The 22,232-nt window shown below is 63.4% G+C and overlaps 18 protein-coding genes across 18 annotated transcripts; 11 read left to right on the forward strand and 7 right to left on the reverse strand.

The window, feature by feature from the left end:
• Nucleotides 1-221: 221 nt before the first annotated feature.
• On the reverse strand, nucleotides 222-1,426 carry COLE_07440 (uncharacterized protein; the record flags this gene model as incomplete). The annotated part of the gene is made up of 2 exons (XM_018419317.2): nucleotides 222-560; nucleotides 635-1,426. 2 exons carry the CDS (start codon nucleotides 1,424-1,426, stop codon nucleotides 222-224), a joined length of 1,131 nt encoding a protein of 376 aa, XP_018282073.1.
• Nucleotides 1,427-1,497: 71 nt separating this feature from the next.
• On the forward strand, nucleotides 1,498-2,442 carry COLE_07441 (uncharacterized protein; the record flags this gene model as incomplete). The annotated part of the gene is made up of 1 exon (XM_018425097.1): nucleotides 1,498-2,442. The coding sequence occupies one exon, from the start codon at nucleotides 1,498-1,500 to the stop codon at nucleotides 2,440-2,442; it is 945 nt and encodes a 314-aa protein (XP_018282072.1).
• Nucleotides 2,443-2,553: 111 nt separating this feature from the next.
• COLE_07442 (uncharacterized protein) lies at nucleotides 2,554-3,324 on the forward strand (the record flags this gene model as incomplete). The annotated part of the gene is made up of 2 exons (XM_018426324.2): nucleotides 2,554-2,921; nucleotides 2,952-3,324. 2 exons carry the CDS (start codon nucleotides 2,554-2,556, stop codon nucleotides 3,322-3,324), a joined length of 741 nt encoding a protein of 246 aa, XP_018282071.1.
• Nucleotides 3,325-3,397: 73 nt separating this feature from the next.
• Nucleotides 3,398-3,968, reverse strand: COLE_07443 (uncharacterized protein; the record flags this gene model as incomplete). The annotated part of the gene is made up of 2 exons (XM_018425096.1): nucleotides 3,398-3,630; nucleotides 3,674-3,968. The coding sequence occupies 2 exons, from the start codon at nucleotides 3,966-3,968 to the stop codon at nucleotides 3,398-3,400; spliced, it is 528 nt and encodes a 175-aa protein (XP_018282070.1).
• A 163-nt stretch (nucleotides 3,969-4,131) lies between these two features.
• Nucleotides 4,132-5,383, reverse strand: COLE_07444 (uncharacterized protein; the record flags this gene model as incomplete). The annotated part of the gene is made up of 2 exons (XM_018425095.1): nucleotides 4,132-4,625; nucleotides 5,113-5,383. 2 exons carry the CDS (start codon nucleotides 5,381-5,383, stop codon nucleotides 4,132-4,134), a joined length of 765 nt encoding a protein of 254 aa, XP_018282069.1.
• A 371-nt stretch (nucleotides 5,384-5,754) lies between these two features.
• On the reverse strand, nucleotides 5,755-6,297 carry COLE_07445 (uncharacterized protein; the record flags this gene model as incomplete). Its single annotated transcript, XM_018421897.2, has 1 exon — nucleotides 5,755-6,297. One exon carries the CDS (start codon nucleotides 6,295-6,297, stop codon nucleotides 5,755-5,757), a length of 543 nt encoding a protein of 180 aa, XP_018282068.1.
• Nucleotides 6,298-6,418: 121 nt separating this feature from the next.
• On the forward strand, nucleotides 6,419-6,697 carry COLE_07446 (uncharacterized protein; the record flags this gene model as incomplete). Its single annotated transcript, XM_018419316.2, has 1 exon — nucleotides 6,419-6,697. One exon carries the CDS (start codon nucleotides 6,419-6,421, stop codon nucleotides 6,695-6,697), a length of 279 nt encoding a protein of 92 aa, XP_018282067.1.
• Nucleotides 6,698-7,848: 1,151 nt separating this feature from the next.
• Nucleotides 7,849-8,403, forward strand: COLE_07447 (uncharacterized protein; the record flags this gene model as incomplete). Its single annotated transcript, XM_018419315.2, has 1 exon — nucleotides 7,849-8,403. One exon carries the CDS (start codon nucleotides 7,849-7,851, stop codon nucleotides 8,401-8,403), a length of 555 nt encoding a protein of 184 aa, XP_018282066.1.
• A 1,229-nt stretch (nucleotides 8,404-9,632) lies between these two features.
• On the forward strand, nucleotides 9,633-9,833 carry COLE_07448 (uncharacterized protein; the record flags this gene model as incomplete). The annotated part of the gene is made up of 1 exon (XM_018425094.2): nucleotides 9,633-9,833. One exon carries the CDS (start codon nucleotides 9,633-9,635, stop codon nucleotides 9,831-9,833), a length of 201 nt encoding a protein of 66 aa, XP_018282065.2.
• Nucleotides 9,834-9,911: 78 nt separating this feature from the next.
• COLE_07449 (uncharacterized protein) lies at nucleotides 9,912-10,658 on the reverse strand (the record flags this gene model as incomplete). The annotated part of the gene is made up of 2 exons (XM_018425897.2): nucleotides 9,912-10,477; nucleotides 10,547-10,658. The coding sequence occupies 2 exons, from the start codon at nucleotides 10,656-10,658 to the stop codon at nucleotides 9,912-9,914; spliced, it is 678 nt and encodes a 225-aa protein (XP_018282064.1).
• Nucleotides 10,659-11,158: 500 nt separating this feature from the next.
• Nucleotides 11,159-11,998, reverse strand: COLE_07450 (uncharacterized protein; the record flags this gene model as incomplete). The annotated part of the gene is made up of 1 exon (XM_018423303.2): nucleotides 11,159-11,998. One exon carries the CDS (start codon nucleotides 11,996-11,998, stop codon nucleotides 11,159-11,161), a length of 840 nt encoding a protein of 279 aa, XP_018278621.1.
• Nucleotides 11,999-12,683: 685 nt separating this feature from the next.
• On the forward strand, nucleotides 12,684-13,508 carry COLE_07451 (uncharacterized protein; the record flags this gene model as incomplete). The annotated part of the gene is made up of 1 exon (XM_065626547.1): nucleotides 12,684-13,508. One exon carries the CDS (start codon nucleotides 12,684-12,686, stop codon nucleotides 13,506-13,508), a length of 825 nt encoding a protein of 274 aa, XP_065482164.1.
• A 159-nt stretch (nucleotides 13,509-13,667) lies between these two features.
• On the forward strand, nucleotides 13,668-14,222 carry COLE_07452 (uncharacterized protein; the record flags this gene model as incomplete). Its single annotated transcript, XM_018427574.2, has 2 exons — nucleotides 13,668-14,011; nucleotides 14,063-14,222. The coding sequence occupies 2 exons, from the start codon at nucleotides 13,668-13,670 to the stop codon at nucleotides 14,220-14,222; spliced, it is 504 nt and encodes a 167-aa protein (XP_018278619.1).
• Nucleotides 14,223-14,632: 410 nt separating this feature from the next.
• COLE_07453 (uncharacterized protein) lies at nucleotides 14,633-15,921 on the forward strand (the record flags this gene model as incomplete). The annotated part of the gene is made up of 6 exons (XM_018423301.2): nucleotides 14,633-14,681; nucleotides 14,863-14,934; nucleotides 14,969-14,999; nucleotides 15,059-15,568; nucleotides 15,605-15,631; nucleotides 15,687-15,921. The coding sequence occupies 6 exons, from the start codon at nucleotides 14,633-14,635 to the stop codon at nucleotides 15,919-15,921; spliced, it is 924 nt and encodes a 307-aa protein (XP_018278618.1).
• A 485-nt stretch (nucleotides 15,922-16,406) lies between these two features.
• COLE_07454 (uncharacterized protein) lies at nucleotides 16,407-16,736 on the forward strand (the record flags this gene model as incomplete). The annotated part of the gene is made up of 2 exons (XM_018423300.2): nucleotides 16,407-16,479; nucleotides 16,609-16,736. 2 exons carry the CDS (start codon nucleotides 16,407-16,409, stop codon nucleotides 16,734-16,736), a joined length of 201 nt encoding a protein of 66 aa, XP_018278617.1.
• Nucleotides 16,737-17,615: 879 nt separating this feature from the next.
• Nucleotides 17,616-19,292, forward strand: COLE_07455 (uncharacterized protein; the record flags this gene model as incomplete). The annotated part of the gene is made up of 1 exon (XM_018423299.2): nucleotides 17,616-19,292. The coding sequence occupies one exon, from the start codon at nucleotides 17,616-17,618 to the stop codon at nucleotides 19,290-19,292; it is 1,677 nt and encodes a 558-aa protein (XP_018278616.1).
• Nucleotides 19,293-19,551: 259 nt separating this feature from the next.
• COLE_07456 (uncharacterized protein) lies at nucleotides 19,552-20,502 on the reverse strand (the record flags this gene model as incomplete). Its single annotated transcript, XM_018425406.1, has 1 exon — nucleotides 19,552-20,502. The coding sequence occupies one exon, from the start codon at nucleotides 20,500-20,502 to the stop codon at nucleotides 19,552-19,554; it is 951 nt and encodes a 316-aa protein (XP_018278615.1).
• A 471-nt stretch (nucleotides 20,503-20,973) lies between these two features.
• COLE_07457 (uncharacterized protein) lies at nucleotides 20,974-21,555 on the forward strand (the record flags this gene model as incomplete). Its single annotated transcript, XM_018426704.2, has 1 exon — nucleotides 20,974-21,555. The coding sequence occupies one exon, from the start codon at nucleotides 20,974-20,976 to the stop codon at nucleotides 21,553-21,555; it is 582 nt and encodes a 193-aa protein (XP_018278614.2).
• Nucleotides 21,556-22,232: the final 677 nt, after the last annotated feature.

Raw genomic sequence — 22,232 nt, forward strand, 5'->3', positions numbered from 1 at the left:
TTGCACCGGGAGGCGTACGGGGAGCTGGGGCGAGTGGGCGAGTGGGCGAGGGTTTAGCGGCGTGACTGGACGCAGTGGGCGGAGCGACGGCGGAGTGGAGCTCGAGACAAGATGACCCACGGGGGATCCAGAGTGAGCGTCAGAATCGGGCCCGATGACCCTGGACGGCGTCGATTCACTGCCGAGTGCTTTGTTTCATCGTCTCATCGTACCATCATTGTTCATTTCTCTCGCATCGACGCGTTAAAAGTCGACCAAGCGACCAAGCGACAAGGACGGGTCTTGAGGCTTGAAGAGGCGAGCCGACCAGAGTGCCAGAGCACGACACACGACCATCCATCAACTCGCTCCGAAATCTCATCCGTCGCCATGCCACGCTCCACCAAATCGCCTGCACGCTCTCCCTCCCCAGCGCGCAGCGACACCTCGCATGCCTCACACGCATCGCACGCGTCGCACGACGACATGGTCCTCTCCGGCCTCGAGACCTCGGCGTGGTTCCCCTTCTTCATCCTGGCCTTCGCTTCGCTCGGCGCGTGCTTCGCCCTCGTCGCCCACACCTTTCCCCACGTCCAGGCCGGCGACTACCGCTACGCGCCCCCCCTCCTCGCGGGCGTGGGGTCATGGTGCTCTCCCCCGTTATCGGGCATGGGCTGAGCACGCTCGTGCTGCGCGCGACGGACGCGGCGGGAGTGTGGTTGCTGTCTCCGCTCGGCTCGCATGACATGGGAGAGACAGAGGGAGAGAGGGTGGGGAGGAGGGGCAAGAAGAGGGAGAAGGAAGAGGGCACGGCGCGCGGCCTCGTCTTCGTCCTCGCGCTTTTGGGGGCAACCGTCGCGTGGCTTGCGGTTACGGTGCGTTCGTTGCGCGCTGAAACGGCGACGTTGCGCCGCGAGATCGCGTATGTCGCGCTCCGCGATGCGCAGGCGCATGAGAAGCGCTGGTTTTCGTAGTTATGCATAAGGCCTGGCCATCGCGCTCGGTTCTGCGCCGAGTCGTCGCGCGTGCAAGGGCATAACGGCGTGGGACTTTCCAGAGAGGAGGGCGGCGCACGTGAGGCCGCCAGCGTGAAGAACAGATATGGATGGAGAATGGAGCGATCAAGTATCGTTGCCCAGCCACCACCCATCACATATGGCCTCATCCTCGCAACTGGTCTGCTTATGGCCAGATGGTGTGAGCAAGAGGGATGATGGTCACGGCGAAAGTCACGAACGCGCCGTCGGTCATCAATGAACAAACGTCGCAACGGAGGGCTCGCGCCAACAGCCCTTCCAGTAACTAATGCCGACTGCGGACTGCCGAACGGACGACGGCCTCGGCCTCGCCGTGTGCTGGCTGAATAATCGCCACCCAGCCCCGGGGAATGACGTCGATCACCGAACATTCCGAGCGCCGACGTCCTCGCCGCCCGCTTCCACGACATCGCTCGAAGAATTGTCGTCGCCCACGCTCGTCTCCCATCTCTACGCGCTACCTCTCCTCCATGGCCACACCATGTCGTCCACTACAACGCGGGCATCAAGCCACGCCGACGCCGACCTCAAGCACACCGAACACGCCAGCGCTTCCCATCCACCCCCGCCCCCGCCCCCACCTCTGACCGACGACCCGTCAGACTATTTCGACGCAGCAGCCGACGCGTTCCTCGAACACCACCTCGCGTCCGCTGCCCACCTCCTCTTCCGCATAGTGTACCACACGGCAGCAGTCGCCCTCGGCCTCCGCATCGCAAAGTGGTATTTTGACCACACGCGCGCGCTCGCCGACCAGCGCTTTGCGTATCTCGTCCTCTCGGCCGTCGGGGCTATCCCCTTCGTCCTCGCCGTGCCGCTTTACGGCCTCGTAACCTCGTATGCGGTACGGCGGGGGGCTGCACTCCTCTCCCGCTCCGTTGTCGGCCTCAAGCCGGCCCGTCCTCTCTCCTCTCACCACACCCAAGCGTTCCCACCCTCTCAACCCACCCAACCCTCTTATCCCTCCCAGGCCGCCTCATCTTCCCAACCCCTCCCCCCACCCCGCCGCCCGCGCGACCTCACCCTCCCCCTCCTCGCCGCCGTAGCCCTCCTCGCCACCCTTCTCCTCTGGCAGTCCCCGCCCCCTCCAGCCCTCACCACGCCCAACCCCCTCCTCCCGCCCTTCGGCCTCGTCCCCGCCCGCCACTTCGACCCCACAACCCTGCGATACGAACTACACGCCGACGTGCACGCCACCGTGCAACTCCATCTCGCCGACGTGCGCCGCGAGCTCGTCGCCCAAAGCCAAGCACACGCCAAGGCGCTCGCGGAGCTACAAGCCCAGCTAAAGCGGACACAGGACGAGCTCGAGGCGCTGCAGAACCGCTCGGTCGCCCAGTCGCTGCAGCACGCCGTGGACGCGTGCTCGGTCGCCAAAATCGCCGACCTCGCCGCCGCAGCCGTCAAGTGGGTCAAGCTGTTGTAGTTCTGTATTCTATGCCACATCCCAATCTCCGCGGGAGCATGCTTCCGCCCATCACCTGACTCCCACATCACATCGCCACCTCGGACGTCATTGTGCATCTGGGCGTTACACATGACATCCGATACGTGGCCGCCCTCGGACTCGGACACGTCCTGGTCGCCCCTTTCGCGCGACAGCCCGCCGCTCTCGCCCTCCCCGCTCCCCTCGCTAGCGCTGGACGACATGGAGCCGTCCGCGCTTCCGTCGTCGCAGTCCGGCGCACTGTCGCTGCCCAGCATCGACGCGCAAGTCCACGCATGGCGCATGCCGCCCGTCGAGCTGCGGCGGCGGGAGACGGTGCGGGCGAAAGCGTCGCCCGCGCCCCCGCCGCCACCAGTAACTGACGCGGCGCAGCAAACAGAGCACGAGCCCACGCCTGCTGCCCCGCCGACGCCGTGGGACGTCGTGCAGCGCACGCGCGAAACTACGCGCGCGCTAGGGTACGTCCGCCTGCGCGGCACTGACCCCAGCTCGGTGCCCGGCACGCTGTTCGCGCTGCTCGTGCTCCCGCACCTCGTGGCGTTCGCGCTGCTCTGCGCGGCGGGCGGCGCGGCGCGGCGGGCCGTGGGCGCGGCGTGGCCCGCCTCCCCCCGCCCGCTCTTACTCGCCGCGCTCGTGCTCGTACTCCTGCTCACCGCGGTGTACTTTGCCCACGCGACGCTCTCGCGCATGGCCGCGGACGCGGCGCGGCACGCCCGCCTCATGGGCGAGATACGGCGCGAGCTCGCCGTCCTCCGCGCGCAGATTCGCGAGGCGAACCGCGAATGCGCGGGCGCCGCGCGCTTCGTGGGCAAGACGGTGCGGGAGCAGTGTCGGATGGCGGCGGAGCGGGGCGGGGGGTGAACGAAGCGACGACGAGCCACGATAGCCGGACGATAGCGACGGGGAAAGAAGAACGGACTATGTATTCTATGGCCTACTTGCTGCTGGGCTCCGGGACCGGCACGCGGCCGGGTGGGAAGGCCGCGACGAGGTCACCCAGCGTCATGTCTTGGTGGAGGTGGACGAAGCGGGCGAGCTCGGGGTCGGCCATGGGCCAGAGGTGTGCGGCGCGGAGCGCGCGCAGGAGCTTGAGGCGGGGCATGTCGCGGATCGGCGTGTGTGGCGAGTGCGGGCCAAGGACGTGGAGAACGTGTTGGAGGGGTTTGCCTGGCGTCAGGCAAAGGGCACGGAGAAAGGGCAGCCGACTCACCTGGAGTGGACGGCGGCGGGGGCGCGTCGCTTCGTGGCGGACTCGTAGGGTGGCTCGCTGGGCCACTAGCACTCGCTGCCGTGGGGAGAGAGAGCTGAGGAAGCGGAGGAGACGAAGGCAGCACTGCACACCCCCGCTCCGGGCTGTGGTCGGCGCTCGGGGCCCGCGTCGTCGGCCCCGACGGGGTGCCGCACAGCGGGGGACTGCGCGCGCGCTCGCGCACATACTCCGCCAACTCGGCGAAGTCGACGAGGTCGAGCAGCGGCCGGATCGTGTGGATCGGTACGGTGGGCATGGTGCGGAGTGGAGATGGATGAGGCCCACAGCTTCTGTATCTTCACGGGGTCTGTGCGACCACGCGCGTGTCTGCGCCTCGAGGATGTGATGTGTAATACATAGCACTACAACAAAGTACAGTGCAGAAACAGTGCGAAGCAAGCACGGGTCTAGTCGAGCTTCTACCTCTCCCCCAGGGCGGGGAGGCGTGGGCTATACTTCGGCCTCTGGAATTTGCTGCGCCGCAAGGCGTCGCGGATGCGTGTCTTTTCCTCTTTGAGCTTAAGCGTGTCCTTGATGATGCGGCGTTTACGGCGGTCGGCCGGCGTGCGCGCCCGTTCCTCGGGCTCTGAGGGGGGGCGGAGGGAGTACGTCGCGACACGCAGGGCAAGCTCGATCATGAATGGAGGGGGTGGGGGGCGGAAACGAGCGCGCTGCGGGGGTGTGATGAAGGGGTCGACATTGGTGTGGTGAGCGGTGATGTCCGCGTTGGGGGGTGAGACGAGACTGGGGGGTGGGGTGTCGGGCTTGTGCAGAGCGATGCGAGTAGGTTGACATTCAAGAGCGGAGGCCTTGGGGTCAAGAGTTGGGGAGGTCGGGGAGGCGGGCTGCTCGGCGTGGAGGACTTCGAGGGGTTCGACACGAACAGGCTTGATCCGACGGCGCTTTGAGGCGGCTGGCCCCAAGAGGGCCACAAATGGCGGCAAAGGGGCGGGAAAGGCGCGGAGGTGCATGGCCTCGCAAATAGCGGTGAGGATGATGTTAGAAGATGTAAGTACAAGATGAAGAGAGGTAGATGGGGTGAATGAAAGCACAATTCTAATCACCTTCGAACCAAACAGTCCCTGCCGCTGACTTGATGTGTGTCAACATCGAGTTTTCATTGTTGTTCATCAAACACACGGAGGTTGGTGATGGGACTGTGACTGGACTGACATATGGAACATCAATGCCGGATTGATTCGATGGAGCGGTGCGGGCCGAGGGACCCGCCTCGGCGTTGATCGTCCACGCAGGCAAGTGCGACGTATGTAAGAGCTGCAGGGCGGTGGCGGCCTCCGAGCGGACATCGTCCGGCTGTGTGGCGTCCTCGTTCTCCTCCTCCTCCATTGCCTCCCGCATCTTTCTCCCATCTTTCGCCTCGACAATCCCCTTTTATCCACCCTCGTCATCCGCCTCCTCCTCGTTCTCCTCGTCACTGCCTGACGAGTCGAACATTGCCTGCTCGAGCTCCTGCTTCGCACGCACAAGGGCGATGTAGCGCTTCTGCAGCGTTCCATAAGCCACTTTCTCTGCCTGGAGCTCCACGTCTCTTTCTTCCAAGCGGGCGGGCAGCGTGCGGGGTGATGCCGGCTCGAAATTGGAGGGTTCGGACGTGGCGGGCTCGGACTGTGGAGACGCGAACTTGGGCGTAGGTGTCGGAGCCGGTGTCATGGTGTATCGGGTGTGTCGGCTGCCGTACTCCCTACGTGTGGGCGGCGGCACTGTAGGGGCATGGGCTGGGGAGCAGGCTCGGCAAACCGCACGCGCTTGGGGCTGAACATTGCGGCTGATGCCTGAACTAGAGGATGACAGGCGCTTTATCCATCGCTCGGTGATGGCGGCGTGACACTGAAACGCGGCGAGCCGCTGTTTCGCATCCGTGATGCATCAAATGCTCGACTGCATCGTCCTCATTCCAGAGCGATGTGAGCAATGACGAGGGATGGCCAACCCACAATGCATACTCAGTGTTAACTCGGTTTGGGTTGAAAAAGTGTATATTCATCCGAAATGGCAAAAGACGCAGAAAGCTTGTCATATCTCTATATCCTGCCTCCGCGCAGCTCCCGCTCGAGCTGCGCCACGCGAGCCTGCATCATCTTCTCCTGCTCCTTCATGATTTCTATCGTCGCCCGCAGCTTCTTCTCCTCGTCCTCAAGGTAGAGCACGCGGCTCCGAAACGCGTATTTGACAGCATTGCTCTCGCGGAGGTCCATGGTATACCGCCTACGCAAAGCGGTAATCTCGGCATGCGCGCGCGCGAGCTGCGCGAGGAGGTCCGCATGTGTCGCCACGGCGTCTTCGTCCTCTGTGTTGAGCAGCGTGAAGGTGGTTGAGAGGGAGGGGGGGATGGACGTCGGCCGCGGCGGGGCCGCGCCCTGGGGCTGGATGGCCGCAAAGCCGTCGCTCATCGGGCCGATGATCGTCATCTTGTTGATGCTCCCGCGAGAGTGGGGCTTGGTGGTGTTGGACCATGTATTGCGCCGGAAGCAGAAGAGCGAGGTGGAGACGCCGCTGTCCTCGGCCTGTGGCGCGGGCAGGTCGGTCTTCTCGGAGCTCGCGACGGACTTCAGCGAGTTGGTCATGGTGGGCTTGACTTCGGGTGTTGACTTGGATGTTGACGGCGAGAAGGAGGGTGGAAGTGGGAGAATTTATGCGATAGTTGCTGTTGATCTGTTGCCACCGTGTCCATGTCAACAAGCTTCTATGCATTCATCCCGCCATCCGAAAATCTCAGGCATTCTTGTTCATTGTCTCATTGCTGTGTCTCTGCGAACGTATTCAGTTCCCTGTCTCGGTGGGAGTAGGGCTGACTCAATCCACTGGCGTGCCTGCATTCGTCGCTACGTAGACGCATTAGCACATGAAATGAGTCTCGAGCTAGTGGGAGTTCTAGGCTGGTTAGCACCCGTCACGTCCCAACGCCACATGCATCGCTGTTCGGACGATGAAGTTTCCTTGGCGTGCCGTTCTGTCCGACGTTGAAGGGTCAGCATTGACCCGGACACCGTCTCACAGCCTCCCGTCCCAGTCCGAAGCAACCTGCCGTTAGTACTGAAAGTGTCTCCCTTCAATCTTGAAGATGGCCGCGATGCCCTAGACTGTGAAAAGGCGAGCATTTTGAGCATTTCCGATCTTGAATTGATCTAGATCACGTGACCTTGCGACGCTCTCAAGCCTTCAACTGTCTCCGCGTACGTATACATGACTGCCAAACACTGCCATGTACAGCAACTCTGCAGATATTGCAGCATGCTCCTTGTCACATAATCAATGATGGCGGGTAGAGAAACCCAAGTCAGGCCGGACGTCGCCCTCGCGATCTCTGTGACCATCACCGCCCGTCGCACGCCCCAATCTCTTATCTCGACCGACGCCATTGACCGCCTGTCGTGCGCACAAATTTTCCCAACCACCTCAGGTCCACCTCTCTTGTTCTATTCCCCGAAGGCCGTCGAGAACTCCAGATGACATGACACAGGTCAGCCTCCACCGCCGTCTCTCGGACAAGACCGACGACCCGCGATGATCGGATACCCCACCTCCACTCCCGCCGCTCGCGGTATGCAATGCGGAACTGTCCGGATACCCGCTACGTCTGACATCACTTGTGCTCTCTCTTGCACTGATTCAGGCAGATGACTCGGGCCGTGCTGACTCGGACGCGACGGCATCTGGGGCCGCTGCCTCTCCTCGGCCCAGACTCCTCGCCCCAACCAGTGGTGGAAGGCCTCCTCCGGCCTCCACCAGCTCCACCTCGGCCTGCTGTTATCTCGCGCGCGCTCACCATTGGTGCCCTCGTCTGCACGAAACGGGCACGGGGCGGGACGCGAGATGCGGGGCCGCGCTCAGACAGCGCACTGCGAGCCGCGGGACTCCGCGATTGGACCGCAGCGGCGCGCGGCCCAAGCGCGTGCCGCGCCGGGGCACCTGCTTCGTCTCTTATCTCGTCTGCGATCCAAGTGGCGACTCGCCCCGGCACGGGCCGCATAAGAAGGCGGGGAGGACGGGGTGGTGCAGCATAAAAAGTTGACGGTCTGCTATCGCTATCGCTTCCACCAACGCTCAGCCCTCCGCTGCCACACCAGGTCTCACCCACCTCTCCTCCTCACCTCGACCTACTCATCTCCACCACAATGACTTCCATCACCGACCGCCTCGAGGCGCTCAAGGCGCAGGAGGACGTGCTCCCGCTCGACGAGTTCGCGGAGCAGCTGAAGGAGCTGCACCTCGAAGAGCGTGCGCAGGTGAACGCGACGTGGACGTCGGTCGCGCAAGAGAAGGCGCGGCACGTCGCGGAGCGGCGCGACGCGCAAACGCGCCTCGCCGACGCCAAGCGCCGGCAGATCGAGGCTGTGCACGTCCTCGCCGCGGCACAGCGGCAGCTCGACGGCGCGCGGCGCGAAGTCGCGGCTGTCGAGACCGAGATCGCCGACACGGACGGGCGCATCGCCGCGCTCGCACGCGACATCGAGAGCGAGTACATCGCGCTTGCGACGCCGCGTGCGCGGCCCGTGTACGAGTATTTTGCCGCGTTCATGAAGGCGCACCCTGGGATTATGAGCCCGCGCGCGGGGACGCCGTCGAGCAAGACCGTGTCACTGCCTGCTAGCCCCGACGCTAAGGAGGCTAAGCTTGACGATGTCGTCGTCGAGGTTGTTGAGGTTGCTGAGGTCGCCGTCGAGGCGTGATTTTCCTCACATGGTGAGTCGACCACAGACTGGCATCGCTGACCCCAGAGTTCATAGAATGGCGATAGCACCGCTTCGCTTAGCATATCATGGCATTAGTCCGGTCTGTAGAAGGTCTGGAGTGTAAATAGTTAGGGATGCATGGGTCGTCGTCCGGTGCGGGAGTCTTGTTGGGAACGTGGGAGCATCGTTTGCAATCTACTCCACCTCCAGTGAGTCAGTACCAAAGCAGAGTGGACGTCGACGTCGACCACTGCCGTGTCCGATGGGCACGGATTTGGAGTGCTGCCCACCACGACTGTTAGCACAATCAGTGAAGCCAGAATGCCGTAAGGTGCGGAATGAGTGCCAAATCTCATCTCCACAATCTACGATCTTGTGGCACAATACAAATACATTTCGTCCGCCCACGTCGCATGCCATAGCGCCAGACAAAGCTTCCCACCAGCGAACACGAAATCGTGCGGCAAGAGGCAGAAAGCAGGTGGGGAGGCCTCACTCTCCCCGGGTACCTTCAGCGTGTGCGCCAGCACTCGACGGGATACTGTGTGCGACGCACACCATGCGACGTGACGACGCAGTGTCGACCACGAAAGTGATTCCTACCCAACGAGCGGACAAGTACTTGACAGCATAGCCACACTCCTCTCCCATGCGCCAATCACCGACGCCCCGACTCTCTCTCGACCACGGGCTGTTTAGTGGGCAGGTGGTAGGCGGGACTGCAAAAGACAGACGGCGGTGGCACCAGTATGGACCATATATCACTAGTGAGCGGCTGCTGCCTTTGGGGGAGAGATCGGACCGAGTCTCACCCCGAACTAGCGCGAGAGACCGAAAGTCGAGTCGTACCACTCCGTCTCGTGCCGTGCCCCGACGTCTGCAGCTTGTGACCGACATGGGCCGAGCAGCGCCACACGACTAGCATTGCCTGTCCCCGCCAAATCCATTACTCTGCGGTATCAGTCGATTGCTCGCCCAGCCAGCTTCTCTCACGCATCAGCCCGACTCTATCCGTATGCAAGGTGGTGGTGGCGAGCATCTTTGCCTCGGTCGTTGTGGGTACGATGTATGTTGAACGTCAGTCCGCAAACCGCGTCGGCGGGAAAGTCGGATCCGCTTCGGCGGCGTAACGCGCCGTTGCTTCGCTCTGCGTCGCCGACCTCCTTCGCTTCTCCACTCTCCTTCTCCATCAACAATCGACACTCCCTCGACCATACGCCCGCGCCATGCCGCCTACGGACGGAGCAACCCCCACGATCCCCGACACGCCCGCCCCGCCCGCCCCGCACACCTGCTGCTGCAGTGGCCTCCGTGGCGGATACATCCTCCTGCCCCTCCCGGGTATGCGCGACGTCCTCGCCCTCGCCGTCGGGCTATGCGCCCTCGCAATCCTGCTTCCCGTTGCGCGCGAGCGTCTCGGCGCCTAGTCAGCCATCAGTATGCATGCTATCTCAGCCTTGCGTAGGCATCGCGTACGGATCCTTCTGACATATTCATTCTACTGACTAGTCCTCACACCGGCCGTACTTGTCGATAATCGGGGCGAGGAGCACGGCCGCCCGCGCGCCCGTAATAACCACGTCCTTGTCGACCCTCTCGACCGTCTTGGTCGCCGGGTCCTCATACACATGCTCGCCAATCATGCGCCCGTCCGCCGCGTACGGCCACACGAAAGCGAACGTGCGGCGGACGAGATACCACGCGTCGGGGTCCACCCCTCCCTCCTTATTTCCCCCCTCTGCCTGCGCCTGCGCCTGCGCCTCCCCGCCCACCGCCGCAAACACGTTGTCCGCCATCATCCGCCCGGGGACGAACTGGGAGAACTGCGCCTCGCCCGCAAACCCCCAGTCGTGCACGGCCATGCGCTGCCGCCCCGTCCACATGACGAGCATGTCGAGCGCATGCAGGCTTTCGTAGAACGCGCGGACCTGCGCCATGCCCGTGAGCAGCGTGGTTTTGCCGCCTTCGACGATGCGGTATGCCGGCTCTTCGACGGTCATGGTGGGCGCGAGGAGCTCGGCGTATCGGCCTGCGACTTCGAGTAGGCCGTGGCGGCGGTAGTTTACCAGAACTGGAGTGAGTGGGCGAGAGAGGGAGGGATGGAGAGGAGGAGGGAGGGGAAGGGGAGGAGGGGGCTTACTCTTGCGGTGATGCGGGTTCGTGATGCTCTCAATTAGGACGTCGACGTCGGCCATCATTGCGACAAACTCGCGTTCGTAGTCGTTGCGCGGGGAGGCGTCGGAGTCGGGCATGGTGGAAAGGGGGGGGGGGGGGGGGGGGGGGGGGGGGGGGTTAGGGAGGAGGTTCGTTAAGAGTTGGGAGGTGAGGGTGATGTTTACAGTAAAGGTGGTGAGTGGTGAGCGGGAGCGGGGTGAGCAGGATGAGCGTCAGCAGCCTCTCGCCTCTTATGTCCATCGCAGCCGCGTCAAGGAGATGCGGTTAAACCTGTGAGGCGTCGTTAACGAAGACGCCGAGCACACGACCAGGACACGACCGCGGCAAGTCATGCAAGTCGAGTTGACCGATCCTCATTGTGCTTGCCGAGATTGCAGTCACCTGACGCCGTGGTGGGCAGACCAACGCGTCCATAATCATTGGCCGGGCGGAATATCCGCCGCCCCGTGCGCGATCGCCAGCCCGCGGGCATGGACGTACGCCGCGGTGGCGGCGCATAGTCGGCGGCACCTCGTCCAGCTCATGCTCAGCTCCGGCCACGTCAACGAATGTATCTCATTGCCTGCCAATACCATCTCTAGTGCCCACGACATGTCTCCAACTCGGCCCGCACATCCCCCACCACCCGCCCGAGCGCCAGCACCGTCCAGACATTCACGAGGGCGAGCGCGACCGACGCCGCTTGCATCCCCGTGAACACGTATCCGCCCACGTCCCGCTTGTGCGCCGTGTACCACCACGCCGCGGCGAGGGGCACGAGTGTGGCGGCTACGCCGGGGGCGAGGGGTTCCCATGCGTTCTGTATGTCGCGGGCGAGGGCGAGGGCGGCGTCTGCGGCGCAGGAGAGGGTGGCGCGCGTGCATGGGAGCGTGGAGGCGAAGGTTGCGAGGGCGACCAGCACGCGGAGGGTGGCGAGGCCGAGGCCGACGCCGATGGAGATGAGGCATTTGCGGGTGTGGGCGTCCATTTTGGCGCGGGCGGCGTCGGGGTCTTCGGAAAAGGAATGGGAGCGAGAGGCGGAGGCGGAGGGGCGGAAAGAGGAGGAGAGGAGGAAGGAGGGGAGGGCGCAGAGGGCGGAGAGGGCGGAGAAGAGGTGCAGGAGCAGCAGGCCCCAGAAGGGCGCGAGGAGCGTCGCGAGCGCACTGCCGGTGAAGACTGCGGGTGCCCACAGCCAGGTGTCGTCCAGCAGGGGGGCGAGGGACGTGAATACCCCCGAGGCGAGGTAGAGCCCCGCGGTGAATGTGAGGAGGTGGAAGGCCGCGCGGGCTACGATCCCGGCGCCGGTGAGCGGTGAGAGAGTGGATGTGTCGCTTGGTGTGGGCGAGCTGGCGCGGCTCGGCGCCGAGGTGGGCGGAGACGAGTCGAAGACGGACGCGAAGTCGCAGGCGCCGGCTTCGGGGTCGGGTATGCGGGGCATGGTGGATGGGGGGTGAGAACGGCAGCACGGGGTTTATGAAGCGTTATGAAGCTGCCTGCATGCCTGTGCATGTGCGATGTGCTCGACGCCAGCGTTCGCTCGCTATACGCTATCGCTGGATGTGAAGCTGAGCGACATGCGACATGAGCCATGAGCCATAAGAGGTGAACATGAGCGACATGTTTGGTTCCATGGTGCGAGATTTTGCGGAATGGAGGGTATTTTGAGGGTGAGCGAATTGAAGCGTGCGGTATTTTGGCCGCTGTAGGCTGGTGCGCGTAGTCTACTTTAGCCTGAGCTTGACGCCGCATGCATCTCGTTCGATTAGGCGATGTGGCACGCCGCGGCAAGACCGTACACGGGCGGACGACATAGATGGCATGGGTTGACACGGGTGGATGGTGGGCTCGAGCAAGTACCCACATCGTCTTCTCATATGTGTAGCATCCCTCGGTCTTGGGCGGCGCCTGCGGACGTGAGCGAGCTCAGCTCGCTGTGTGAACTCGTACACACTCTGCGAGCCACACTCTCACCGCAGCACATTCCCACACTCTCACACTCTCACACTCACGCACACTCTCACCGCATTCTCGCACTCACACTCACCCCTCGCTCGCTCACCCAACACTCACTCCCAGAAGCCTTATAAACCCCCCGCTCGCAACAACTTTCACTCCATCCCATCATGGTCAACCGCCCTCGCGCCGGCACCGCGCCCTCGTCCACCCGCCCGCCCACGCTCACGCAGCTCACGCCCCTCGCGCGCTCCCGCTCGCCCTCGCTCTCCGCCCCCCCGATCCTGACCACTGTTCCTTCTGTCTCTGCCTCTGCCTCTGCCTCCTCTGCCTCTGCCTCTACCTCGACCTCCGGCCACTCCTCGCTTTCGTCGCTGACGCACCCCCTCCCCCCTATCCTTGCCCCTGCGCCCTTCCCCGCGCCCCACCCCTTCGCCGACTTCTTCGCCGCTGCTCACTCCCCGACCCCCAGTCCTTCGCCCGACCCCATCCTGTCCGAGCCCATGCCCTCGCCCGCCACCGCGCCCGCGTACATCACCGAGCTGCGCCACCGCCTCGTGGACGCGCTCCACGAGGTCCAGCACCTGCTGGGCTCGGTGCGCCGCTCCGAGCTCGACAACGACTACCTCTGCCACCAGGTCACGAAGCTTACGATCCAGCGTGAGGCGCTGCGCGACGAGCTTGAGGCTCGTGGGCGCGGCGCGGTGGGTGTGAGTACCGAGAGCCAGAGTGCGGGCGGTGCGGTGGGTGTGAGTAGCGAGAGCGAGAGTGGCGGCGGCGCGATAAGTATGAGCACCGAGAACGAGAGTGGCGGCGGCGCGGTGAGTACGAACTTCGAGAGCGAGAGTGGCGCGGAGAGTATCGAGAGCGAGAGCGACGACGGCCCGAGTGACATGGTCAGCGGTGAGTACGAGAGCGATAACAAAGTCAATACCGCCGACGAGGACAACACCTGGGAGGAGGACACTGGTGAGTACGAGGAAGAGGCCGCTTAGTCTCGTAGAGCAGTACGCGCCGTAGATCATGTAGCCCGGGTGGTCGAGTGACCCCCGTCGGACTGGGACTCGTAAATTGTGACATGAACAGTTTCGTGTGTGGCATCTCCGTCTGCTGTCACAATCGCTGAGCACGTGAACCCTCCTGTTCAGCAAGCGATGCTTGCGCTTGCAGCTCCCTGTGATGCTGCAGAGCTGCTAATCACTGCCCCTGTCCTCGCACTCGTGGGATCGCGCCTCCGCCAACCCCGGAAGCATGCACCCGCCGGACACGTCGCGAACGTTCCGAACACCTTCAAGGGACGCCGCGAGGCACGGCAGACCATGCGAACACGTACTGGCCGTACGACGCGGCCGCTAGGGCGGGCACGCAGCACATCGCCCGAAGCCCGACGCCCGACATCGCTCGCACCAGAGAACAAAAGAAAATACGACGCCGCCGCCGCACTCAGGGTCAGAGCATGCCGATACCAGCGCCCGGACCCGGTCTTCTATGATCCGTCGTGCGTGATGCGGGAGCTGAGCAGCGAATGCAGCGCTGAGAGAGCTGGCAGAGCTGGCCCATCGCCGAGTAGAGAGCGATTCCAAGGAAACGATGAAGAAACCTCGAGGCGATGGATCCGGAGCGTCCCGAGGCGAGTGGGAGCCGTCTATTGTCCCGTTCTGCGTACTCCTCTTTCTTCTCCGGCGCCCGGCCGCAAGGACTCTTTGTGATGGCGAGGCGGGGTGAGGGAGAGGGGAGGGGGAGGGAGATTGAGAGAGTAAAGTAGAGAGAGAGAAAGAGAAAGAGAGAGTTCGAGAAAGAGTTGAAGAGGAGATTGGAGAGACGCACGGATCATTAGAGTGGTCTCGTCCAACGTTGCACCCGTGCACACCTTCCTTCCTTCTCTCTCTCCTCCTCCTCAATCGTCTTGTCTCTTGTCTCTACTCTTTCATCTCCATTCTCTCCATTCTCTCCTCTCTCTCTCTCTCTCTCCCCTCCTCTTCATCCTCTCTCTCGCCACCTCCTCCCATCCTCCTCGCTCTTCCGACCCGTCACTCTCTTTACATCTACATAAGCTCGCCCACAGCAGCCCGTCCTGTACCCTCCCATCACCCCCCCTCTCCCCCTCGGCACCCACACCATGCCGCCGCCAAAGCGTCCCTCCAAGCCCCTCGTAGCTCTCATCCTCGGTACGTACGGCGCGTGTTGACGTGACAATCAGCGACGGCGCTGGCCACCACCCCACCGAGAGTACCAGGCGACCGCCGTGACCCGGCGCGTCCGAAATTTGGGTAACGCCCCTGGCTGCTGGCTTGGCGTGCCTGTCTTGTTGCCGTCGATAAGTATCTCCGCCTGACTGACTGACACCAGGCGGTACTGCCACCGTCTCCCTCCCCCTCGCCGCCAGCTTGCTCAAGCTCGGCGCGGTCTACGTCCGTATTGGTGCGTACGGTGTAGTCGGACTGGCTGACCCAAGCCGACCGCTTTTCCGTCGATCCTCCTACGTGGTGAGTATTGGTTTTGGCCTCAGCCATCTGGTTGCGACGACACCCCTGGCTCACACCAGCTACATCGACCCCATCTTCAAGGTTCTCCTCCGCGACCCCAGAGTAGAGTACCGCCAGTCCAACCTCTCCAATACCGACAAGTATCCCAGTCTTTTTGAACCACCCGCCGAAGGCACAGGATGGCAGCGCTTTGACGTCGCCTTTGACCTCACAGGCGAGATGAGCTACGACAAACCCGAAGTCATCCATATTGCCAACACATATTTTGTCGCTCTCGGCCTCGCAACGTACGCAAACGGCCTAGACACAGCACACAGGCCCCTCGCATACGTCCGTCTACAGATGCCGTTCTACGAGATGAAATCCGGCAGCTCCAAGGGGTACACTGAAAACGACAAGCTGAAACCCGACGGAGTGCGCGGGCGTTGGTGGCACGAGGCATTGCGCGGTATCGCCAAGCTGCCTAATCTCAACTTTGGTGTCGTGCGCTGTGCAGCGTGGTATGGCCCGGGACGGTGGGACGCTGAGGTTATCCCTCGGCTCGTCGTGGGGCATGTGTACGCGTACCTGTAAGTGTCCTAGGGCGTGTCAATGGCTAACAACAGTGGCGAGGAGATGAAGTTCCTATACAAGTGAGTCGGCATTGTTCTCAGCCTGCACCTCCGATGGCGCCCGATCTCACAGCTGCCATCTTCTCACCCCTGCATTGACATGGGACAACAACAATAATAACAACAACAACGCTGCTCTGAGATTGTATCTCGGCTGGGCCCGGACGCCACTCGGCTCGGTTCGCTCACACCAGCTCCGACCTTCGCATCAACACGGTCCACTCCACAGATGTCGGCCGCGCCATGTACCTAACAGCCCTATGGCTCATGCAGACCCCGCGCGACCAAGTGCTAAGAGAAGCCGGCACTGAGCTGCACTTTCCCTTTGACAAGGACAAGTCGAAATCCATATTATTCCGTGGCAAGAAGTCGACAGCCGAGGCTGAGTGGCGCAACATTAAAACGGTCGTGCCAGAAGATGAGACGCCTATCGTTCCGTTGTTCAACGTGGTAGACGATGGCGACTCTACACAGGACAGCCTTGCAAAAGCCGTGGCTGAGGTGTGGAATGTCAAGTACGGCTTCCTGAGTACAACGATCATGTCACTTGTCGCGCAGTTCGCCAAGGTGAGTAGTGCTTTGTCTAAGCATGTACAGTAGTCGTGTGCTAACCCCAGAACGACTTTGAAGAGATGGTTGAGGATGTGAATGAGAAGGTTCGTGATCAGTGAGGGAGGCCCCAAGGGGCATGGAACTTTGTGCCCAGGCCAGGTCCCGGGTTATTCGGTTACAGCCTGGGGCGATAATAAGGTTGACACACAATCCTGACCTGAAGCATGTCGACGCGTGGGCACAGATGCTCGCATCGTCTTCGCCGCCGATATCTTCGACACCGATCTCGCCGTTCCTCGATGCGCATTCATTCAGAAGTAAGTGGGTGGGGTGTGGGGATGTGGAGGAATGGAGTTTGCAAGATTTGCCCGCCGGGGGTTGACCCTAATCTGCGGTGGCGCAGCCCTTGTCTCACTGTCACTGCGCACGACGCCCGCTGACGCCAGAAACGCCTATCCACCTCGATGGATCGCGAGCGAAGCGAGTGTTAGGCTTCAAGCCGACCAAGCCGCGAGTTGAGGTGAACGAGTTGCGCAAAATCAGCCAGGGGTTTCAAAAGGACAAGATCTGGTAAGTGGGTTGGGAGGAGGTTGGTGGCGAGCTGTGGACGACGCTACATAAGGGTCAGGCGCGTTACCGGCTTGGGACTGGGTGGGTGCCTGAAGTGCTCCGGCAAGCCGGAACGGCCGAAGGACCGGATGCGGGGGTGGAATAGCGCACTGGGCAGGCAGGAACGATGGTTGATGATGGTGCGGGCGTGACGGAGGGAGGCGGAGGGAGGCGGAGGGAGGCGGAGGGAGGCGGAGGGAGGCGGAACGGGATGCTGACATCAGGCCTGCAATGTGTTAGGGGGTGTGATTGTGCTTGTGCTCGTGTCGAGTCGGGATAGTCATATAGAGCGGGGTCTTTATCAATTCATGGTTTGGGGGTTTAAGAGAGAGAGTGCGCAGCGGAGGGAGAGAGCTGCGAGCTACGGCGACCTCCGTTGGAGTGAATAACGAGGGTGACGCGTGTTGGGCTGCCCTCTTGCCTGTCCAAGTGGAAACTGTGAAGAGATGAGGAGGACGAGGACGAGGACGAAGGCTTGGGTACGTACGTTCAGAGGATCAGAGCTCGCTGCTCACCTCATGCACTCGCTCAACGTCGCTGGAACAAACCTTGTAGTCGTAATCCTTTCCTAATCCTTGTAATGCCGTAATTCTAAAGTCGCGCAGTATTCAAATCCTGACACCCCCCCCCCCCCCCCTGTTTTCTCCCCCTGGAACGTGTTTTGGCCCCTCTCATACTCTCATCCTCTCCATCCTCATCCTCATCCTCTCTCTCATCGTTCATTTCCATCTCCTCATCGCTTCATCTCACTCTCTCTTCACGTCCGTCGTCTGTCACTCATCGTCCATCGACCTTCATCTCATCATCGACCCCCCAGGCCCCCCCTGCCTCCCGCCCCCCCGCCATGTCGCAACTCCCTCCCACCCCCTCCGAGCCGCGCATGGCCGCAGTCGGCCCACCTGTAGCTACAACAGTCTCCTCGTACGGCCCAGTTGCCACGACCTCGCCAGACTTTACTTTATCAACCACCGAGTCCGACCCATTCGAGCCCACCACCTCGACCATCTCGACCACCTCGACCACCTCCACCGATACCTCTGAACCCACCCTCCTCATCCACTCCGTTTCCACCCCTCCCCTCCCACCAACCACATCCGCTGTCCTCCCCGACTCCCTCCCATCACCCTCCCCCCCGCCCTCCATCTTCACAACCCCCATCATCATCGGTATCGCCGTCGGTGGCGCCGCACTCCTCATTGCCATCGCCAGTATCTGGTACTGTTGCCGCAGCCGCCGCCAAAAGGCACCCCCCAAACCTAGACCCCCCCGCGGCGGCTATGCGCGCCATGGCCACTCTTCAAAATCTCGCGCGCCATCGCCCTTGCCCCACTCGCCTCACTACTCACCTCACTCGCCATCGCAGCACTTTACTCGCGCCGGCCTCAGCCGCGCCGAGGCGCGCGCCAGCGTCCAGGTGTTCTCGAACGCGCACTCCCAGTCGCGCACTCACCTCCCACCCCACCCCCAACCCCAGGCTCATGCGCGCCTCAATCCCCCACACGTCTTCGACCCCACCCCTACGTCGACCTTCAACGACGCAGCCACACTCTCCTCGGCATGGGCGGATAACAGCGAGATGGACGCCTTCGCCGTCGACGGAAGCAGCTACGCCCGGACCCTAAGTACCATGTCGCGCCCAAACTCGGAGTACGACCTCGAGGACGAGGACGAGTACTCCGCTTTCCCACCATACCAGTCGCAGCGCGCGCTCCAAACGCCGTCGCCCGCATACCCTCCTGCCTTCCACCCATCTCCGACGAACACGTTCGGCCCACCCACTCCAGGCTGGCGCGAACGCGAGCCCTCCCCCACCCCTGGCCCCTACTCCCCACCACACCCCCACCACCCGCACACCATGCCGATCGGCGGCATCGTCGCGCCCGTCGCTCCCGCGCCGAGCCAAATGTCTCTCCCCGGCCCCTCGCGCCGGCCCGACGGCCGCATCCCAGCCCCCAAGCTCTTGGTGGACACGAAAGCGCCGTTCGACGTCAACGGCATCCCCCTCTCGTCGATGGCCACGCCGCGGTCCGGCATGCCGACGCCCATGTCGGCGCTGGCCTGGTCCTCGGGTCAGCCCACGCCGGACAGGACGGTCGCCAACCGCGCCCTGTCGCCAGAACACGCCTTCCACCCGCCCTCACGCTCGACCAGCCGTGGTGCGGCTTTTGCTCCGTCGCCATCTACAGCCTCCGCATACCCCTCGTCTTCCGCATACCCCTCGTCCTCGGCCTACCCCACAGCCTACCCAGCACCTCCCGGCGCCGCCTACCCTTACGGCCAAACGCGCGCACTCGTCGCGCGCCAAGGCTCACGGAACGACGAGCGGCCATCAGCCCTACCATACGCGGCGGGTGGCTCGGGCAAAGAAGACCCAGGAGCGGGGCCAGCTCCAGGTCTGCGCCGAGGCCCCACGATCATCCGGCACGCGGACGCTGGCGCGTTCGACGACGCCCTTCCTGACGACGAAGGAGAGGTGCACCTCCCGCCTGCATACGACGAGATCTACGCGCCGAACCCGTGATTTCGCTTGACTCTGACTCGGACTTTGTTCTGAACACTCACGCCTCCGCCCGCTCTCCCACATATCCGCTACCTGTCATTGCTCCATGTCTTGCTCGACAATCCTCCACGCCCACCCAGAACACTCGGCGGCTGGCCCGCCAACCACAGCTACTACAGTCCGCGCGGCGCGCATCTTATAATCCCCCCAGCCTAATCCCACGCCCCCACACTCCTTGTTGTACTAGATGGTACATATGTACAGGTACACTGCCTACAATCTATTCCGTTTCCAGCGGTGTTCGCACGCGCCATGCGCGCCACGCGGCGCCGGCGCGCGTAGATGGACAGTACGCGGCACTCAGCACGACCGCGAAAAGCACGGCGGCGGCAATCGCAGACCACGGCGACACGGCCACAGCCGTGCCGCACACCACGCCGAGCGCGATGTGCGCCGTGCTGGCGGAGCGCGCGCGCGGGGCGCGTGCGGCGAGTGCGCTCTGGCCTACGCCCAAGCTCGCGCCCGAGGCCGAGGACGAGGCCGAGGGTGACGGGGCCGAGGGTGACGGGGCCGAGGTGGATCGCGGAGGTGCAGGCACGCTCCGCGACGACGCGGTGGAGACCATGGTCGCGGACGCGGGGGCGGGGCGCGGCGGCAGCGAAGCCGAGCGCGGGGCGCGCGGGCGTGCGGGGCGTGCTGGCGAGCGCGGCGAGCGCGGCGAGCGCAGGAGGGAGAACGCGCGCTTTGGGTGTGGAGACTCGCTCGCGACCTCGTCCGCCATCTCGCGCTCCGCGTTGGCGTTTGTGCCCGCGCCCGTCGCCCTCGGCTTGGCTGGCCGCAGGCTCTTGAGGAAGCGCCAGGTCGGGCGCGTGGGCTTGAACCGCGTTTGGCCCGTGGGGTGGGGGCGCGACATGGAGGCGCGGCGCGAGGGGGAGGGGAGAGAGGGGAGAGAGGGAGCGCGCGAAGAGAGGGAGGGCGGGGGCGAGGGAGGCGAGGGCGTGTGCGCGTGCCATGTGTGGATCGATGGCGAGGGGGAGGAGGAGGGTGAGGGTGAGGCGTGGCCAAGGAGCGAGAGGCCGAGATGCGACTTGGAGCGCCGAGGCGTGTCGGGCGGGGGTGGGTGAGCGTGGCGCCAGCTCCAGCGGCGGTTGGGGCGCGCCGCAGGCGCTGCGGAGGGCATTGAGGGCGTCGAGGGCGTCGAGGGGTGGGTGAACCACCCCTTGACTGTCATGGTGTAGCGAGCAGTGTGGAGCGTAGAGCGTGCAAAGGAGAGAAAGAGAGAGACGGAGATGGTTACAAGAAAAGAGAGATGCATCGTGTCGCCGTTGACGTTGTTGTTGGAGGCTTGAAGCTTGGAGAGTGGTGCCATTGACATCGGACGATCTCCCTGTTCCCAAACACCAATCGACCCATCGCCCATCCACCACGTCCGAGCGCCACCATCCACCGCCTCCGCCTCCGCCTCCGCCTCCCCGTCTCCGAGCACGACTCCGCTCACGGCTCTGCTCCGAGCTGCGACTTCCGAGTCCGAGTCCGAGTCCCGAGTTCGTGCTGCGCCGAACCCGGCACCGCGACGAAAAAGTGACCGTCCCGGGCCCCGGCACAGCGCGAATTTCGGCCCCCGTATGGAGGCACTTACGACGGCGGCCGGCGCGGTGCGTCTCGCGTCCGCGCTCGCGTCGGGCAGCATGCGCACGCGTGCATGGCGCATCGCGCTGCGGTCGCCAGATCTCGCGCTCGCGCGCGCGCTGCGCATGCAGGAGTCGGCGGACGGGTTCGCGCTCGGCGTCCTCCTCCCTATCATGCTGGCCACCACGAACGCGGTGTGGTTCCGGCACAAGCTTGCGCGGGCGGGCGTCGACAGCGTCGGCGCGCCGCTGTGTTTCTTCGCGGCCGCTGTCGTGCTCCAGGTCGTCGCGGTGCATGTTGCCGCGCTCGATGTCGTCGCGGGGCCTGGGTGGGCGCGGTTGGAGGCCGTGGGGTGAAGCCGCGCGGGAGACACGTGGTAGCCACGAGGAGTCCACGCGAGGAGAAGTCAACACCCGTGGCGGCGTTACGAAATCAGGCGCGTGAGTGTAGAGTGAGGACGGAGCTCCCTCGCCCCCATGCACCGTGCCGATCGCCGACCGAGGCGTCAGCGTTAGCGCAGCCATCGCCTCGCTGCTGGCTGCCAGCAACCTCGGCAGACTACAGGCACCCGGCTCGCTGCCTGAAACCATCCCTGCCGCCACAAGTCATAACCACAGAGTATATGAATAGTCGGCCGCGGGCCGTCTCGAGATAAGCGCGGTTGCCTACTTACGCATGACTAATTGTTGAAGACTCACAGCTCACAGTTCAAAAAGCCCTCTCGATCAGCTGGGCATTATTTGAGGGTTAGAGTCTGCTCGTCCCGCTAGTCGGGCAGGCACTGAAATCAGGCGCGTGGTTCGGATGCCGAGGTGCCTGTTGTGGCGGAGGCGGCGGCGGCGGCGGCGGCGACGGCGCGTGAGCGTTCGAGGTCTGCAGAGCCTACTGCTTTGAGGGATGTGAGAGATTGAGAGAGCACTAGAGCAGTGTTCATTTGGGTCAGCCATCACTCTCACCATCGCACTGAAGGCCACCTTCCTCCACTGACACTGACTCTTTCGCCACCCACATTTCGTTCTTCTCATCACCACCTCATCCTCCATCACTCCCGCTCGCATTGTTCTACTTGTTCATCATCACTCCTATCTTTAACATTAATTCCTTTCTCCATCATGATTATCGCTCTCTTCACCGTATCCTCTCCCCTCACCGCCACCCCACTCACCACTCTCCCCCAAACTCCCCCTCGCTGTTCTCATTCCCCTCCCCGCAGCTCTCACCATCCCATGGCCACCCCATTCATCCTCACTCTCCCCGCTACCTCGTCATTTGCCGTGTCCCGTGCCGACTGCGCAACGCCGCAAAGCCGCGACCTTTAGGCCGATGCCCGCC

The sequence above is a fragment of the Cutaneotrichosporon oleaginosum genome (assembly GCF_008065305.1).
Source record: "Cutaneotrichosporon oleaginosum strain ATCC 20508 chromosome Unknown ATCC20508_contig07, whole genome shotgun sequence".
Taxonomy (NCBI): domain Eukaryota; kingdom Fungi; phylum Basidiomycota; class Tremellomycetes; order Trichosporonales; family Trichosporonaceae; genus Cutaneotrichosporon; species Cutaneotrichosporon oleaginosum.